At 43.9% G+C, this 15,237-nt stretch overlaps 1 protein-coding gene across 1 annotated transcript in view; it reads right to left on the minus strand.

The window, feature by feature from the left end:
* Positions 1-15,237, minus strand: part of LOC310875093 (glutamate receptor ionotropic, kainate 5-like) — a gene marked incomplete at its 3' end in the record, with an annotated part of 241,116 nt that overhangs the window by 95,832 nt on the left and 130,047 nt on the right. The window contains exons 3-5 of the mRNA XM_083788160.1: positions 11,605-11,772; positions 7,832-7,929; positions 3,608-3,773 (exon numbers count right to left, since the gene is read on the minus strand). Coding sequence (XP_083644286.1) covers positions 3,608-3,773; positions 7,832-7,929; positions 11,605-11,772 — 432 coding nt within the window. The remainder of the gene's footprint in view (positions 1-3,607; positions 3,774-7,831; positions 7,930-11,604; positions 11,773-15,237) is intronic.

Here is a 15,237-nt window from a genome sequence, read left to right on the forward strand (position 1 = left end):
TTCCCCTAAAATATCTTAGTTTTACCAACATTGTTCCTGTGAAATAGTATGTTTATGATTAGCTATTGAAATGATGAGAATCACTATGTCCCCCACCTGGTCTTGGTGAGGTGCAATCCAGCAGCATGCAGCCAACAGGCAGCCCTCACAAAGCCATCACGACAGGTGGCTTACTGGCTTACCTCCCGCGGGGTGCATGCATGTGTTTCTCGGGTCGTCTGCCGAGCAGAGCTCGCTCGATTCCACCCGGAGGAGGGAAGGGATCTGACAGAATCCCCCACCAAATATCCTGGTTACATCAATATGGCTCTCGTGTGTGCTTATTTGTGTGGGTTGTGTGTACTTCTGGGGTTGTATGCGTTTATTTGTTGAAATGGTGGAAGTCGTTATTAAGTCACCACCGCAGGATGACCGCGGCTGCCTGAGCCTGCCTGCCGGGTTGAAGCCCATAACATCATGGAAGACACCAGCCACCCCGCAAATACCCTGTTCAAACTACTCCCCTCCAAAAAACGCTACCAGAGCATCAAATCTCGTACCACCCGTCTCAGTAACAGTTTTTACCCCCAGGCAGTCAGGCTGCTGAACAGCTGACCTTGAACTGTATTGCACTTCACTTCACTTGCACTTTCTTTTACTGTTTTTTGTCTTTTCTTGCACTATAGATGTTTGTTTATGTCCTGTGTATGTAAGACGGAGAGTGCTCTGAGCAAAATAAATTTCATTGTATGTATACTCTGTATCTATACAAATGACAAATAAACCTGAACCTGAACCTGAACCTGAACCAGGGTGAGCAGTAACAGCAACCCCATAGCCTGAAGTGACCTGGCTCGGCCAATATAATTATATAATTGGTGGGCATTCAGTCAAAGCCAGTACAGTGATAAAAGGCACAATAGTGCTAACCAGTAACCACTGAGCCACCGTGCCACATTGACCACTGAGCCACCGTGCCACATTGACCACTGAGCCACCGTGCCACATTGACCACTGAGCCACCGTGCCACATTGACCACTGAGCCACCGTGCCACATTGACCACTGAGCCACCGTGCCACGCCACATTGTGCAATCTGGTTCCTTGGCTGGCTGGCTGGCTGACTGACTGACTGGTTGACCTTCTGACAGTATCATTGCCTGCTTGGCTGGCTTTCTGACAGAATGATAAATCAATTGACAAACTGGTTGACTGTCACAAAATTACCGACTGACTGACAGATCAACGAAGTGGCTGGTTGACATGCGCTGACGGAGACGGACAGGACAGACCAGGTGACATGCTGACAAGTCTGTCACAAGACTGACGGCTACGCTGCCAGAACGGATTCCATTCCAGTTCAGTTGGAGAATCTCTCTGACCTTTACAAGAGGAGCTATAACTTCAGTGCAGCGGTGTACATAGGCACAACTAATAGACTGGCCGATCGACTGCCTGGAACATTTGTCCTAAGCACTGACTGCCCAAGATGAAGGAATAGAACAGGACATATTTCACAGTGTGCCGGTCAGTCACACTCACACAGAATGTAATGGAACTGTCCTGTCTAATGGCTTTCAACTTGTCTCAAAAGTGGCCTTGCATATGACATGAAAACATGTTGTCATGTCTCCTGTGAGCAATGCCCTTTACTACACTGCAATGCAAAATGCAGCACTCCCTCACGCATAGCCCTGGAACATGACTGCCATGATAATTATCATGACAGTCATGCAGTAACTTTGCCCTGTTTTTTGCAGCCGCTGCATTTACAAGATTTCCGTATATTTAAACATTCAGATTTCAAATATAAAGTACTCACAAAGTTTCCCACGGGTGTTAGTTAGTAGCAGCGCGAGCGATTAGAATTGCTGCGTCCCGCGTTCTTTAATAAAATGCATTTTTGTCCGAGCTCTCCGGCTACTTTTTTCAAACGGGGTTCGTTTGGGAAATCCACAGTTGCACACCGAGAGCGCACTCGCCTATTAGTCTGTATTGGCAGGGCGGTCAGCGTACCTATATCGAACACACCGAGTGCCACCATCCTCCCGACCGATAGGGGCGCGTAGTTGAAAGCCAATGGCAAAATAACACCTCGGATAAAAATGCTTTTTATTAAACAACGCGGGATGCAGAAATTCTAATCGCTCGCGCTGCTACTAACTAACACCCGTGGGAAACTTTGTGAGTACTTTATATTTGAAATGCGAATGTTTATATATTTTAATTATTTGTAAATGTAGCGTCTGCAAAGACCAGGGTGAAGTTACGTCATGACCCTCGTATGAATACGAGGGTCATGTTTACAGGGCTACCTCACGCAAAGGATCAGCAATCTGTCTGTAGGCAGCGAAAACCCGACACATTTCAAATCCCTTTGATTGATACAAATAGGATTTAACAATCACACTTTGCTGATTATGCAGAACATGCATGCCACCTGGCAGAGATGAGATTGAGCCCTAATGAGTAATGAGCTAGTGCACCTTTCCAGTTAACCCATTCTGACCTGAGATCAGATTCTATAAATGTCTTCTACATCTGACAGTTTTCTGAAAAAGCCATGTTTCTATGTCAGTCGCTCTTCGATTTTTCAAAAATAGCAGACCTACAAGCTCATATCGCGCCACTCGGTGGCGCGATATGAGCTTGTAGATCTGCTATTTTTCAATAGCTAAAGCATAACATGATGCTAACACCAAAATGGGTGCCCGGTCAGAATGGGTTAAATTCAAAGTGGTCTGCAATGATACATGACTTGTCTCATCACATATACAGTAAATGAATTAAAAAGAGTGTTGCACTCAATCCTTTCTGATTTTCTGTTGCTTTTAATTCAACAACACAATGTTTTCAGCCATCCAGCCTTAATCAGTGTAAGTCCAGCTGGCTATAACGCACCTGACAGTCTGTGTTCTGTGGCTCCAATACTGTCTGACTCTAGAACGGTGGTGGGAGCTTTTATGGGAAATAATTTCACAGACTTTTCACAAACTTGTGATATGACAATAAACTTAAATTCCTATGTTTAAATGTATACTTGTTTACAAGGTACACCAAAAATCTAATTTGCTCATTGCAATGTGGTTTTTATATCATTTGTAACCAGTAATTGATATAATAAACACCCCTTTTGATAATACAATCAATCTTCGTTGGAGCAGTTTATTTGATTCATGATATTACTGTATATCTGAAAGTTGCATATGCAAAGGGAATTCTATTACATTTCATTTATTCAAGCGGTTCAACAACTCACGTCCGACAGAAGAGACGTTTTAATGATGCGCTGAAATAGCATTGAATATTCCCGATGATTTTGGAATATCATATTGCTGATTAATCATATCGGATTAATCCACCTATCTCAGTACTACATACACAGTATTTCAAACCAAGAGTTGTCTGACTGAAATACATTTTAAACCAGCAGACAGATCCCTGACCTCCAAAACCCACACACATTTCCAGGACCTGCACGAAACCTCGAAAGTCTCGATTAAGGGCAAATAAAGAGAATATCTTATTGGAAAATGTTCTATTATTATGACATGAATGAGTGCTTTGAGCTGCACTTGACCTATAAGTTATAACACATGAGATCCCTGGCAGTATAATATACACTCACATTCAGCCTTGGCACAGATGAGGCTGGTAGTGGGGAAGCCGAAGGAGCGCAGGATGGAGCCGATGGCCAGGCTCAGGTCCTCGTTGCTGGGGTAGAGAGTCACCGAGGCGAACCTCAGGTAGGGCAGCCTGGGAGTCTCCTCTGGACCAATCTTCACATGGGGGATCTGGGAGGAGAGAGGAAGAGGTGAGATAAGACAGGGAGGAAAGGAGAAGAATACAGGGAGGAAAGGAGAGAGAGAGAGAGAGAGAGAGAGGGAAGAGGTGAGAGAATACAGGGAGGAAAGGAGAGAGAGAGAGAGGATATTAGGAAAAAGAGTGGGACAGAGGTGGAGAAGGATACGGAAAGGAACTTCCACTTGGGTCTAAGAAGACATCATAGTGGTCAGTGTATCCTTAAAGGAGCAATCAGTGATTCTTGTGATTTGAAAAAAGAAAACCCGGTCCGCCCCGGTAACAAGATGTGCACATGCACAATTGCACACGTTCTACAGTGGGGGAAGTACAACAGACCAACAGCACGTGCACCAAGGTCCGCCCCACTCGATCATGATTGGAGGAAGGTCCCTCTCATCCTGATTGGATGAAGGCTTTGCCACCCAAAGCCCAAACCAAAACTAGGGGTTTTTTTTTACCCCAGGGGCTCACTGGGGACAGGGAGGAACTCCTTATATGGTCAGCACACTTTATAGTAGGGAGGATTATCCAAAAAATAAGAAAAAATAAGTGATATTTGAATTGAGTGAAATCACTGAATATACCTTTAACGCCTCGCCAATTGCACTGATATGAAATCCATTTAATCCAAATCCATTCAAGTCTAAAACTGCAAGTAGAAAGGTCTATTTTCAGAATTGTTGCAACTTGTTGCCAGTGGTTTCAACTGATATATTGGAACAAAGAAGTGTTGTTGTTGTTGTGCTTTTGTCCTTGACAAAGCAAAGGAATAAAAAGGAAAATGCCTCATTTCCACACAGCAGTCGGCTGTTCGTATTATAACAATAAAAGGCAGGAAAGGGAACATGGGTATAACAAAGGAATCCCGGCAGTCATCACAGGAGCAGTGGCTGCTACTGCAGGCATGTGTTACTTACATCTGCGGAATGCAACATTTTTGAATTTACAAAAACGTATCTTGACTTGACAGCAGCACACTTTCCTCCAGTTAACAAACCAAACCGCAAAATCCTATGATGTGTTTGTGTCATTATTAGAATCCTGTGAAGGGCTGCCCCCTGGGCACCTGATTGACTGGTTGGAATAATGTGGTCCTTCCATTCGCTACGCCCCAACCGGGGAAACCCCCTGTCAGGTGAAAATAAGTGGGCTTGGACGTCTCATGACGTGGGAAGGAAGTATACTGTATGAGGTCAGTCCGTTGCTCTCCCCAGGTTGGCAGAGGGAGCTGTAGCGCCCAGGATTACATTAGATAATTGACACTGGGTGAAAAAAATGGGGTTACAAAATCGTGGGATAAAAAAATAAAAAAATAATCCTGTGAAGATTTGTAATGCAGCTCCACTACTCACATCAACCTCCTGAGCACTGGAAACACAGTAGCCTCAGGGATTGCCCCTGGGTTCCATGCAACACCAATAGCTGTTGGCTTAGAATTTATTTTGTTTTGCTTTGGTGCTGCATGGTGTCCCCCGATGCATGGCTTTTTGAAACTTTCTTTCCATCTCTCTGGGTTTGTGACACCACCAAATCACACGCACGCACGCACGCACGCACGCACACCTGCGTGTTATGAAGTCTATTATATGGGGAGTAGAGGTGTGAAAGCCTCTGGTTATGAGGGAAGAGAGACTCATTCCAGCAACAGTTAATGTGATTGACAGCGTTACGGGTCCCTTAATGTCAGCCACACATTCACAAGGTGACTTACAGCACCCAGGCTAATATGTGAGGATTGTAATGTGGCTGTAATATGCAAGTTGGAGACGGCCTCCGCGTTTTCCCCTTGGCGTGTGGTTGTGATGATGGATGGATGGATGGAGGCCCTTTCACATATGAACTTGAGTGGGTAAATCCAACAATCCGATTTCAGATCTTGGTAAATGGTAAATGGTGCATTTATATAGCGCCTTTATCCAAGGCGCTTTACATAGATTGTGCATTACATTCACCCATTCATACACACATTCATACACCGATTGCGGGCGGAAGCCATGCAAGGTACCAACCAGCACATCGGGAGCAATTTGGGGTTCAGTGTCTTGCCCAAGGACACTTCGACATGTAGACAGGAGGAGCCAGGATTCGAACCGCCGACCCATGGATCATTGGACGACCTGCTCTACCTCTTGAGCCACAGTCGCCCCTACATTTGACTGTATAGGTCAGGGGTGCCCACACTTTTATGACGTGAGAGCTACTTTAAAAAATGATCAGCTCAACAAGATCTACACACCATTGCTGAAAAAGTGAAAATAGTTTAAATATGTACCTGAGGGGGCTTTAGAATATAGCGGCGCTGGCATTACATTATAGGACAAATGCACTTGGAATGGGAAATAGAGGGGGAGAAGTCTAATAGTTAGGGTTTTTTTGTATTTCATTTGTAATGCTACAGACATTTGTGCACAGCAACACTGTTGAAAACTAAATATTGCATTGTGAGTTTGAGCTTACAGGCCCCTTTTGTGGGCAGATTCCAAAAATAGTTTTTTACATATTTAAATTAAATACTCTTTAGGGACATGTCCTGTGATCTACCTGTACAGCCTTTGTGATCTACCTTTTGGGCACCCCTGGTATACAGTAGGTCAACCGTATGTTTTGACTCATATCACCCCTGGTATACAGTAGGTCAACCGTATGTTTTGACTCATATTCACCCCTGGTATACAGTAGGTCAACCGTATGTTTTGACTCATATTCACCCCTGGTATACAGTAGGTCAACCGTATGTTTTGACTCATATTCACCCCTGGTATACAGTAGGTCAACCGTATGTTTTGACTCATATCACCCCTGGTATTCAGTAGGTCAACCGTATGTTTTGACTCATATCACCCCTGGTATACTGTAGGTCAACCGTATGTTTTGACTCATATCACCCCTGGTATACAGTAGGTCAACCGTATGTTTTGACTCACCCCTGGTATACAGTAGGTCAACCGTATGTTTTGACTCATATCACCCCTGGTATTCAGTAGGTCAACCGTATGTTTTGACTCATATTTAACCCCTGGTATACAGTAGGTCAACCGTATGTTTTGACTCATATCACCCCTGGTATACAGTAGGTCAACCGTATGTTTTGACTCATATTCACCCCTGGTATTCAGTAGGTCAACCGTATGTTTTGACTCATATCACCCCTGGTATACAGTAGGTCAACCGTATGTTTTGACTCATATTTAACCCCTGGTATACAGTAGGTCAACCGTATGTTTTGACTCATATCACCCCTGGTATACAGTAGGTCAACCGTATGTTTTGACTCATATTCACCCCTGGTATACAGTAGGTCAACCGTATGTTTTGACTCATATCACCCCTGGTATTCAGTAGGTCAACCGTATGTTTTGACTCATATCACCCCTGGTATTCAGTAGGTCAACCGTATGTTTTGACTCATATCACCCCTGGTATACAGTAGGTCAACCGTATGTTTTGACTCATATTTTCATATCCTTCTTGTCTTTGTATTCTCATTTAGCTACAAACTCAGAAACATATTGAAAAAAGGTTGATGGAGATTGATTGATTGATTGATTGATCGATCAGTGAACTGGGGCGACTGAACAGGGATTGACGCTGCCTGGATTGACCCCCCCCCCAGTCATGTGACTGTTGGAGTGGCGGTCCTTCTGGAACTGTTCAGCGGTGGAGGGGCCTTGGAACTGTTCAGCGGTGGAGGGGCCTTGGAACTGTTCAGCGGTGGAGGGGCCTTGCAGACGTCTTTAGTTTCTGCAGGCTCCTCTTCTTGTTCCAGCGAAGCAGCTGCTGTTCTTTGAAGCTCTGACTCAGACCCCTCTGGATTTCAGACATTCAGGTGTCTCTGTCTTTTGTTGAGGCTTCCCAAGTGTCCACGTTGGTAGCTTTCAGGCGTTGTTTTCTCTTCTTATCTTTGTAGTGTTGCTGTGTTAGCCCCATGTGTGTGTGTGTGTGTGTGTGTGTGTGTGTGTGTGTGTGTGTGTGTGTGTGTATGTGTGTGTGTGTGTGTGTGTGTGTGTGTATGTGTGTGTGTGTGTGTGTGCGCGTGCGCGCTATTTACCTCTTTCTCCCCACAGATGTGACTGACAGTTGAGCCAGAGGCTGGACTGGAGGCGGGGCCAATCACAGCCACCACGCCCTTCGGCAGGATTTGACACACTGCAGGGCGAGAGAGAGAGAGAGAGAGAGAGAGAGAGAGAGAAGGGAGGAGGAGAGCATAGATTATGGAAATTAAAAACTGAGTAGGAATAAAGGCAGGCTGGCCAATGGGGGCGGTTCTGGGTGTAGTAATAGCCTTGGTTTTGGACGGGGCCCAGGTGTAGCCCTGTCTCTGTCCTCGGCCCTGAGCATCCATCATGTTAGCTGTCCAGATGAGGACACTGCAGATTCATTACAGTCTCCTTAACAGCGATTTGCATTCACTTCCGCTGTGCTCCCTCTCACCACCAGTCCTGTTCTGCTTCCAGCACCGCAGAAAATATGGTAACAAGAAGACTCACCCCGGTGCGTGCCCGTTTTTTCCTCCCGGAATTTTCCCCAGTGAGGGGGATAACTTTGTAATATGCTATTGGCTGTTTGTATTCTTTTTGGAAAAATATAAAAAGATACTCCTGTGGAAAGGCTATATTATATTACTTATATTGACCCTATAAACAATTTAGTATTATTTAGTATATGTAAGGTTTTGCCCCCTCAAATGGTACCTCGTCAGATAATCCCCACATATCCTACAACAACTTCTGTGAACAGACTTCACTGTAGTAGCTTTTCATAAATTATATTTGTACTTAGGCTGTTCTGCTGTCATGAACGTTTATAGTTAGAGAAATTCAAAATCCAGCCGTCTGCTGTCCAGCCTCTCCCACCCCTCACTGGGGAAAATTCTGGGAGGAAAACAGAAACGGGGCGAGTCTTCTTGTATTCGAAAATATAACACCATAATGACCTCAGCAAGTTGCAAGTTGCACAGACAGCTCTCTCTCTGTGTGTTGTGTGTGTGTGTGTGTGTGTGTGTGTGTGTGTGTGTGTGTGTGTGTGTGTGTGTGTGTGTGCATGTGCGTGTGTGTTGTGTGTGTGTGTGTGTGTGTATGCACATGTGTACAAGTGAAACAGAGACGGAGAGCCTTAAGACATGATTGAAGGTGAACGAACAAGAGAATGCGTTGGTGCGTGAGTCAGTGAATGAGGGAGAGAAAGAGAAGGAAAGTATAAGGGAGAAATTGTGCACAATAAGACAGATAGTACGGGGCATGTGCATGCTGTGTGTCATGTCTGTGCACAACTGTGTGTACAGTATGTCTGTGTCACTGAATGTACTCATAATATACTGTAGACAGTGCATGATGTGTGTTAACTAGCCAACTCTAACTCTATGAAGAGAGAGATTGTTTCGGAGTCCGGTGGCAGTCTGCAATCAATAAATATCTACTGAGCTCCATACATAATACTCACTATTCCCAGAGGAAATGTGACCTTACCTCTAGTCTGCCACCTAATATGGCCATATGCAGCTGCATGTGTGCACTGTCCTCGGTCCACAAAAAGGAATTGATAACTTATTTTTATTTTATTTTGTATTGGTGTAAATGTACCAGAAATAAATCAAAACTGTAAATGATATGCCTAGCAATGTATTGTTGGTTGACAACATAGTGATAATATCCCATTCTGACCGGGCACCCATTTTGGTGTCAGCATCATGTTATGCTTTAGCTATTGAAAAATAGCAGATCTACAAGCTCATATCAAGCCACCGAGTGGCGCGATACGAGCTTGTAGGTCTGCTATTTTTGAAAAATCGAAGACACTTTTAGAATCTGATCTCAGGTCAGAATGGGTTAATAATGAAACTGTCAGGATGTAATAGACATTTTTAGAATCTGATCTCAGGTCAGAATGGGATATTGTGGTAGTGTTCCAATGGACAGTGAACACATTGGACTCTATCTTACACCCGCTAGCACTACCCGCCAAACCGTCAATTACGCATTTAGCAGCTTCCACTATCCTATCCGTAAATGCTATCTTGCGGCCAAACTGTACATTATGCCGCATTATTTGCGGCTGGAGGTGTGCCCGTGGGCGTGTTGATGCGCTTTCCCTAACCCATTCTGACCTGAGATCAGATTCTAAAAATGTCTATTACATCCTGACAGTTTAATTATTAACCCATTCTGACCTGAGATCAGATTCTCAAAAATAGCAGACCTACAAGCTCGTATCGCGCCACTCGGTGGCGCGATATGAGCTTGTAGATCTGCTATTTTTCAATAGCTAAAGCATAACATGATGCCAACACCAAAATGGGTGCCCGGTCAGAATGGGCTAAAATTGCTATCTTGCCCACACACACATTTGATCAATAAGGTTTTTAGGAAACGGGATATACTATTTCAGGTGGATTACAAATTCAATCGAATAAGGACGAGATAGAACGCCACGAAGGTTATTTATCTGCTTCTTCCAATTCAAATTCAATGTTGTGCTCACGTAAATGTACACTGTAACGGTACACTGTAACGGTACACTGTAACGGTACACTGTAACACGGTACACTCATTTACTCTTCATCGCTTCCATTTTCACTGGTATCTCCTGTATCCTGACCTGTATGAGTTCTCTCCTGATTGGATGAAATTGATATCCCGACCTGAAAAGGTATTTTCTGTTTACTAAAGAGCTGGAGAGATGGGAGAGACCCCTGTTATCGAACAAACACTCGCAATGATTGATACAGTATGGGAATATATAGAGAAATGTATCACAAAAACTAAAAACTAATCACTTACAGCAGCTTTAACACTATAGCAAATAGGATCAGCGAAATGTGAGTCACATTGAGGTCATTAATATATGATATACAATATAAATTAATATCATTCTGAAAACCATTTGTGTTGTTGACGAGTGTCTTCCCCAACTGTGGAGGGTGAAAGGGGTGGAGGGGGAGGACATTGTTTTCAATCCTTTTTATTGACTGATACGTCTCTGTCCAGCACACGCTGGTTTCAGCAAGCTAAGTCAGAATGCCTCCCTGAAAAACACCATCACCTATAATTCATCACTTTGTATTACACGCTTACTTACACAAACAGCACAAACAGCGTGGTGTGTGTGTGTGTGTGTGTGTGTGTGTGGTATTTATGGCAGAGCTTCATCGAGCGGCTCAGTAACGATCCAGTGCTGGTGCAGCTGACCTGCCTAGTTGAATAAAGGTTAACGCCATGATGCCGCTTTGGGACTTTACGCTGAAACGCCAATTTAAAGTATACACACTCTGTCCAGCTGGAACAACAGTGTACAATATATAGTCATGTTTTGGGCAACAAAAATAACATTATGAAATCACTCCCAATCTTCTGCCGTAGCCTGAAAACCCACCTTTTCAGACTCCATCATGGCCCATAGCACTTACCCTAACCCCTTAGATAGCATTTCTGTTGACTTAGATAGCATTTGACACAGACTTATAGCATGTTATGTAGACAGCACTATAATTGCATTGTATATAGTCATAGCACGCCATAGTACATATGTATAGCATAGTAGTAAATATGTATAGTTTATATGTATAGTGTATGTATAGTTTCATTATATAGATATTCCACTGTTACTTTCTTAGCTTACGCATGTTTCATGATAAATGCTTTTATGTGATGTATTCCCATGCTTTTGTTCTTGCTTAAATGTAAGTCGCTCTGGATTAAGAGCGTCTGCTAAATGCCTAAATTGTAAATTGTAAATTGAAATAAGAGAAAGAGAGAAAGAAAGAAAGAAAGGAAAACAGGGAGAGGACAAAAGCCCGGTGGAATATGACGGGGACAGTGGACTCACTGGTGTCAGTGGTGTGGTACTGGGAGTCTCTCTGCAGCTCGTAGACGTCCACCTCCACCTTGGCCCCTTGACCCGGCCCCTCCAACAGGCTGTTGATGTTCTCCCTGGCCAGGGCCAGCGCTAGGCGCTCGCCGCGACCACACACCGACTGGTCGTCCAAAATGGCCGCTAGAGAGAGAGAGAGAGAGAGAGAAAGAGAGAGAGAGATAGAGGGGGAGAGGGAGACGAGACAGTGAGACGACATTTCGGATAAAACAGGCCACTGGTATACTGTACGAGGTATGGAGTTACTGTACTTGGGTACAACTGAAGTTCAGGAGGGACGACCAATCCGGATGACAAGCACGGCGCACATCCACAACTCAGCGAGACGACAGCCCCCCCACCCCTCGTACCAATCTCCCACCCATCCTTTAACCCATTCTGACCTGAGATCAGATTCATACGAGGTTTCCGCCGGACACACACTGGTCTGATTTAACCCATTCTGACCTGAGATCAGATTCTAAAAATCGTTCTTCGATTTTTCAAAAATAGCAGACCTACAAGCTCGTATCGCGCCACTCGGTGGCGCGCTATGAGCTTGTAGATCTGCTATTTTTAAATAGCTAAAGCATAACATGATGCTGACACCAAAATGGGTTCCCGTTCAGAATGGGTTAAGCTGCCTGACAACCCCATCGCTCATGCCAATTAATCACTCACCTGTCCTCAATCAAGCTGATGACAGGTCCGCCCTCATGTCAATGAGCGCAGCCATTAAAATCCAGCCACGTTTACCTGTCAGCGTGCATCGTAAACTCGCCCCACCCGTTTCCCCCAATTCCCCCCCTAGCTGTCTCTTTTTGTCTTCTCTCTCCTGTCTTTCTCTCATCAGATTCCTGATGGTAGTGGGGGGGGGGGGGGAGCACAGACCATGCTCTGCATGCTGTCCACGATCCTTTGCCCTTAAATACGTAGTTAAATGAAAGATACGTTTTTCACACTTTTAGAGCATATATCTGTGGTCATCATGTGGGCATACCTAACAATAGATGCCGTAACAATGGGAAAATTAATGTTTGTGTGTATTTTTATAGCAAAAGTCCATAAAAAGCCAATTTTAATGACTTTCCTCTGAACGAAAATGTGCTGCGTGATGTACCGCTACCCTTATGAATATAAATTAATCTTGACTTCATTCACTTGTTTGATTCCCATAGCTGTGCACGTTCTTCCAAACACAGCTAAATCTATTTAATTTAAGTGTGGTCTTTAATTTACTAGTACTCTTTGATGTGATAATTTTTGATGTGTCTTGTCTTTCTGAAGAACGTTTTAGTAAAGTGGCAGCCAGGAAGGAAGCTAAGAAGGGTGAGGGTAAGGGTGACACTGGGGTGGGGAGAGAGAGATATATGAGAGAGCCGTCGGGGTTAGAACAAATGGAAGAGAAGGATATTTTGAGGAGCATAAAAATGGCGACATCCTGCCCTCAATCCTACTAACCCATTTTCACCCAGAGTGGCCCTCTGTTAGGAGGGGTGATTGGAGGAGCGGTGGGACAGATAAGCTTAACAGTGTTTAGATAGTATCTTCGTTCAAACATGGTCCTTCTCTGGGTCATAGTCAGAGATCACAGACTGTCTGTCTGGGGAGCCGGAATGATGGCACAGATTCACTTTTCCGGGGGCCTTTCTGGCATGCAGCCATTCCATTCCTGTGGCTTTCATGGACTTTTTGTGAGTTAAAAGGTCCAACATAAAAAAGTGGTGGGACTTCAGAGGGAGGTCACGGAATGGATCAGTGCCCACGGCAAGTGTCACGGTCACATGGGAGGTGTGTGTGTGTGTGTGTGTGTGTGTGTGTGTGTGTGCGCGTGTGTGTGTGTGGTATTATGAGCCGTCTGGTGCCCTGTATCATCACTTTATCAGTGGATATCAATGTCGATGCATACAATGTTTTTATGAGAGAGGTATCAATCCCATTCATCAATTCTATTTCATGTTAATTCAATGGCCAGTAAAATAAAATAAATCTTATTTGTTCTAGGGCAGAATACCCAATAATAATATTATTGCTTGACCTGGGGTTTAGGACGGTGTTTTCCAGTGTATATTATATATACTGAAAATAAGTTGATATGCCAAACTATTCAAACCATACTGTACTGCACCTATTAATAACACGCACCATTTAATTAACTCAGAAATGTGGTTAGAAAAACAATAACATTAATAATATCGCTCATAGGAAGGACTCATAATGAACTAATAATGAACTAATTGTGATGTATTCGTGAGCATATAATATTATCATAAATGGCCAGTGGAATTTGCACTTTGCAGTCTCTGGACTCTGGAAGCCACATATGTCTAGTGGTGTAAGTACATTTACTCAAGTACTGTACTTAAGTACAATTTTGAGGTATTTGTACTTTACTTGAGTAAGCCTATTTATGATTTCCAATATTTTTTACTTCTACTCCACTATACATCTGACAGGCAAATATTGTACTTTTACTCCACTACATTTATTTGAAAACTTGATTTAAACAAGCGAGCACACTGTGTGCTTATACCAGAGACAGACAATTCTCTCGCTCTCTATCCATTTTACCAGACTTGTACTGCATATAATATGCTCAGGAAATTCACCCACGCACAGCAATAACAAATGGATGTCAATCACTCAGCAAAGATCTCCTGTTGAATTATATTGCTCAATGTCAAGTAGTTACATTGACAGTACTGGGAACAATGTAGTAAACTTCATGAAAGCACCTTTAGGCGGTAGAGTATTTCTATATTGCAGTATTGATACTTTTACTTACGTAAGAAAACGTGAGTACTTTTCCCACCACTGTCCCTGCTGACCTGCGGTCTTAATCCCATTCTGACCTGAGATCAGATTCATACGAGGTTTCCACTGGACACACACTGACTGGTCTGATTAACCCATTCTGACCTGAGATCAGATTCTAAAAATGTCAGTCGTTCTTCGATTTAAAAAAAATAGCAGACCTACAAGCTCGTATCGCGCCACTCGGTGGCGCGATATGAGCTTGTAGGTCTGCTTGTAGGTCTGTTAAGCATAACATGATGCCGACACCAAAATGGGTTCCCGTTCAGAATGGGTCTTAATCCCATCTGCGGCCTTGCTCCGGCCTCTCCCGTCACAGTGGTTCTCTCTCAGCCTTACTGCTGTCGCTCTCAATAAAGAACGCGGGGGGGGGGGGGGGGGGGCTCAAGATTACAACGTGTAACCTTACACTCCAAAATCTATTTAACCTAACACAAGATGACAGTTTTTCCTACCCTTGGTGGTAAATGTTATCTCTGCCTTTAGTGGTTCACCCATCAGCCATCAATGCTCCAGAAATGCAGAAAATGTCATGTCATTTTGTATCAAATGAAAAGCCATTTTGGACTTGAGTGCTGCCCGTACCGTACTACACAATACATTGAAACCACTTCCAGCCAGCACAACATGCGCGACTGCGTGCGTGTGTGTGTGTGTGTGTGCGCGGCTGCGCGCGTGTGTGCGCACAAATCCTCGATAGACATTATTTGTAATTCTGTTCCAATTGCAGGTGCTGAATCATGTAGGCAAAAAATGGTAAATGGTGCATTTATATAGCGCCTTTATCCAAGGCGC

This window comes from Protomyctophum parallelum (genome assembly GCF_964188405.1).
Source record: "Protomyctophum parallelum genome assembly, chromosome: 1".
Classification (NCBI taxonomy): domain Eukaryota; kingdom Metazoa; phylum Chordata; class Actinopteri; order Myctophiformes; family Myctophidae; genus Protomyctophum; species Protomyctophum parallelum.